A 4,850-nucleotide genomic window follows, 5' to 3' on the forward strand; every position below is an offset into this window, starting at 1 on the left:
GTCTGCCCTGCTTACATGTACATCATCTTTCTTTCACTAGCTGCTGTACTGCATGGAAAGTTCATCTTTAATTGCTCATCTATTGTGGCTTTTAAGTGTCTTTCTGAATCACCACCTCTCAAAACTACATCCTATTAAAAGAAAAAAAGTCTTCAGCAGAGTATATGCTGCAGTTAAAGAAAGATCAAGTCCTGATGTAGTGTTTTGAATAGAACTTAATATTAACTTACTTTTTTAACTTCTTCCCGGCTACCAGTGGACTTCTACCCCAGCTCTGAACTCTACCCTGCAACACTAAAACAAATGCCACAGCATGCAAAGAAATTGTGCTCACATCTACTGAGCAGGGAACATTTAGCTTTTTGTCATTCTTCCCCAACTAACCAGCCTTCTCTGCACATTTGCTTAACAAATGTCACTTGGTTCTGACAGGTGGCCCTTTTTCCCTCAAGAGGCTTATTGAAAATGTGTCAAATGCTTCTGAAGCTATTCACAAAAATAAAAGCAATTAAGAAACCTCCCTCCCTTTTTCCACTGGTAGTGGCGTACTGGAAAACTGCCAATTAGGAGCTTTGTAAAAAACAAAGTCCTTCATGCCTCTAGAAGCAGCGTTTTCTTCTTGTTATTGTTCCCAAACTGGTGGTTGTTCATTACTTTCTTCCTGCTTTTCTAGAAAGAAACCTCTTAAAAATTTACATCTTCCATCTTTGATTGAAAAGAAGAAAAAAATAATAATTAAGGTCAAAGATGCAGTTCAGCTTTTTCGAAGGTAAGGCCTAGGAGAAGCTCCTGAATCAAAAAGCTGTCAGGTTGTGCCAGTTGCTGGTTATAAAGCTTTGAGGTCCTCTGCCTTATTTCTAAAGGAAACCCACTGCTCAAAATGACAAAACATCATATTTGATCAACACAGTCAGTTATTAAAGAAAAACAATAATTCCTGCAGTCAGAATTGTGACGGATTTTTATTAGGATTGTTAACACGTTGATCAGAGTTCATGTACTACCACTTCACTTTTATCTTAAGAGACAAAAGTGCCTTTACATGTATAATGTAACCTTTTAAAGTTGCCCTACTAGTCAGTCATTCAGGAGATCTCTTAATGCTAGAAGACTTGAATAATCCTGTACAACTATAACCCAAATACGTTGTTTGATTTTACTTATTTACTTTACCTATTTTAGAAGGAAATAGCGTTTCATCATCCAGCTGATCCTGGACCCAAGTCATCAGGTAATCAATGTACTTTGGTGCAGAGCACTTAATTGGTTTCTTTATGTTTGTCCCATCTGCCCAGTGGTACTCATATCTGGGTTGGGACAACAACAAGAAGACATTGCTTAACACAAGTGAATCATTCATGTCAAGGCCTGCAAGGCTGCTCATCCTGCTCTGCTCCCCATGCTCCCATACCCTTCCACAGCCCTTCCAAGAAATAAGGCCCAAATGCTCCCGAGTCATCTGCAGATACTCTGTGCCCCATCTCCCCCCTGCGACCCTGTTTGAGCTGGACTCTCTTGACATTCTGTGGAGTCTCCAAAACCTTCATACTTCATAGTACAGCTCATTCCTCCTTGCTTGCAACACATCACAAGGTGCTGTATGAGCAGGCTGCCAAACCCTGGGAAGGCCAACAGCTACTTACTCTTTTTAAAAGCTTTTGACTGTTGATTTCCCCTCCAACACAAAAACATTACAGCCTATTGAAGTGAAACATCAGAAAGTTACTTGAGATTCTCATGCCAACAAAAGCTAAGCTCCAGGGCTCAAATCAGTACCAACTGATTTCTAATGACATTTCCCCCAGTCAGGTAAAGCGGTGGGTTCCACTTCCACCCCACACCTTCAGCAGCTACCAGCCAGACACATTAGACTCCTAAAATTTATAGAATTCTTTAGATTTGAAAATATTATTCTAGATTTTGCATAAATTTAGACCAAACTGCCCTGGCTCTTGCCAAAAATCCCAAATTATGACTGTATTAGAGACATGGAATAGATTCATAAGTAGGTTAAAACCAAGGAATACTACTACAAAACTGGACAGTGGCATAAGGTGCCTTTCAGCTAACAAAAAAGCTTTGAACCCAAATAGTCCTCGTTCACATCTGAAGGTCTAGAGCTACCATGCAGCACATCAAGATTCAGAAAAATCTCAGTTTCCAGTTATACCATTGACCCAGTTGATAGTTGCAGGCCAGTAACTGCCTTTTAGCTTCATTTTTCTACCCTTAGACAAGGTGATATCACACCTTGACAAACCACTGACCTAACAACAAAATAGTCAAATGTGTGCTCTTTTTATCCTTTTCAAGGAGATAATTATCCTGACAGCTTTCTATGTAGCACATTTAAGCAACTTGACACAAGCAGCCAGTGTGTGCAGGAGCTCAGAAACCAACCACATCCTGGGCTGCATCAAGAGGCAGAGCCATCAGGGCCAGGGAAGAGATTCTGCCCCTCTGCTCTGGTGAGACCTCACCTGGAGTGCTGTGTCCAGCTCTGGAGCCCTCAGCACAAGAGGGACATGGAGCTGTTGAAGAGGGTCCAGAGAAGGGCACCAAAGACAATTAAAGAGCTGGAGCAGCTCTGCTCTGGAGACAGGCTGGGAGAGGTGGGGCTGTTCAGCTTGGAGAAGAGAAGGCTCCAGGGAGACCTTAGAGCACCTTCCAGTGCCTGAAGGGGCTCCAGGAAAGCTGGGGAGGGACTTGGGACAAGGGCAGGGAGTGGTAGGACATGGGGGAATGGATTAACACTAGGCCGAGGGAGACTGAGGTTAGATTTACGAAAAAACTCTTTAGTGTGAGGGTGGTGAGACCCTGACCCAGGTTGCCCAGAAAAGCTGTGGAAGATCCATCCCTGGAAATATTCAAGGGCAGGTTGGATGGGGCTTGGAGCAACCTGTGCTAGTGGGACGTGTTCCTGTTCATAGCAGGGAGGTTGGAACCCGATGATCTTGAAGGTCCCTTCCAACCCAAAACAGTTCATGATTCCATGACTTGTGTCAGTGGTATTCCCCAAGCCAATCAAAATAGCTATTCCATTCTGATTTATGAAGACTTGTTTCTGTCTGGTTGGACATGTAAATGGATCCTGTTTGATTCATTTTTCCATGCTTATGAAAGTCCTTAAGTTAAAACAGTAACTGTGAAATGAATGACACCGGAATCGTCTCATTAATCATAGAACCCCAGACTGGTTTGGGTTGGAAGGGAACTTCAAGATCATCAGGATCCAACCTCCCTGCTATGAGCAGGGACACCTCCCACCAGCCCAGGCTGCACAAGCCTCATCCAACCTGGCCTTGAACACCTCCAGGGATGGGGCATCCACAGCTTCCTTGGGCAACCTATTCCAGTGCCTTCCTACCCTCATGGTGAAGAATTTCCTCCTGATGTCTACCCTAAGTCTCCCCTCTTCCAGTTTAAAACCATCAACCCTTGTCCTGTCACTGCCCTCTCTGGTGAAAAGTCCCTCCCCAGCTTTCCTGGAGCCCCTTCAGGCACTGCAAGGTTCTCTAAGGTCTCCCTGGAGCCTTCTCTTCTGCAGGCTGAACACCCCAACTCTCTCAAGTCCAGACACCAGATAAAAAGGCTAATCTTGGGAATACAGAGCTTAAAACAAACATCAAACACTTATCACTGGGAGTCTGACAAGATCAGCTTTCAAGCAAACCAGTGTTTTTTTCCACATCTTGCTGAATACAAATGCATGCAGGTTGATCTTCCCTGCCAATCAGGAACATCTGAGCAGTTCCTGCTCCTCAGCACAGAGCCATTCATCTCTCTTTCTTTCAGATCCCAACACAATGAGTTTGAAACCCCCAAGCCTTTCTCAGCCTCCAGCACTGCTGTACAACAGCCCATGGGGCCAGCCTGCTGCAAAGCCAGAGCAAAAAGGACTGCTGAGCTCTGAAATCCTCCCAGAGAAACCCACCAGGCATCCTTCAGACCAGCTGCAACACTCCTCTTTTAAAAAAATCCAACTTTAGCAAACCCAAACACCAAAGCAAAACATACAAAGAGAGTGATGTCAGCTCAGTCATGCTTTTACAGGAAACACACCCACTTCACCTACAACTTTTATTTCAGGTCTTTTTAAAAGAATTGGAAGGAAATGCTATTAATGGCTAACATTTCTTACTTTCATGGAGGACAGCATGCTCAATTGATTGCTACTTCTTAGTACATTGGTAGCACCACCTCCGTGCCTGGGCTGCAGCCAGCACTGTGTGAACTCTCTCTTGCTGTCTCAAATTAGTACTGGGTGGACACTGGAGAAAAATCCTCTACTTTTAAGATCGTACCCATCAGTGTGTGCAAAGCTTAACTGTATCTTATCAGCCTTGCTTCTCATTTTAACAAATGCAGTTTTGTCAGAACAGAACCAGAGCAACATTTTCACAAAAACCAAATTTTGTTTAGCTGGTCATGGAATCATAGAATGGTGAAGGTTGGAAGGGACCTTCAAGATCATCAGGATCCAACCTCCCTGCTATGAGCAGGGACACCTCCCACCAGCCCAGGCTGCACAAGCCTCATCCAACCTGGCCTTGAACACCTCCAGGGAGGGGTGTCACGGTTTGACTCAGGTCCGACAACAATGCTCTTGATCCCCTCCCCCCCACACACAGGTAGGGAAGGAGAGAGAGAAAAAGAGAGAGACTTGGCTGGATTGAAAACTAAACTACACAGTTTTAATTAAAACACTAATGAATGATACAAGAAAATATATACAATTATATACAGATATATTCAGGTATGGGCAAAAGCCTCTCGCCTCCCCCCACCCCAGCAACTCCCACAGCACTTCCCTGAACTGGGAAGAGTCCCGAGGAATCCCGGAGCTGCTG

At 44.2% G+C, this 4,850-nt stretch overlaps 1 protein-coding gene across 1 annotated transcript in view; it reads right to left on the bottom strand.

The window, feature by feature from the left end:
* The window catches only part of MOB1B (MOB kinase activator 1B), a 23,962-nt gene that overhangs the window by 2,508 nt on the left and 16,604 nt on the right, over window positions 1-4,850 (bottom strand). Inside the window, exon 5 of the mRNA XM_010008529.1 lies at window positions 1,174-1,307. Within this exon, the coding sequence (XP_010006831.1) occupies window positions 1,174-1,307 (134 nt within the window). The remainder of the gene's footprint in view (window positions 1-1,173; window positions 1,308-4,850) is intronic.

This window comes from Chaetura pelagica, unplaced genomic scaffold, assembly GCF_000747805.2.
Source record: "Chaetura pelagica isolate M959 unplaced genomic scaffold, ChaPel_1.0 scaffold272, whole genome shotgun sequence".
NCBI classification, from domain to species: Eukaryota; Metazoa; Chordata; class Aves; order Apodiformes; family Apodidae; genus Chaetura; species Chaetura pelagica.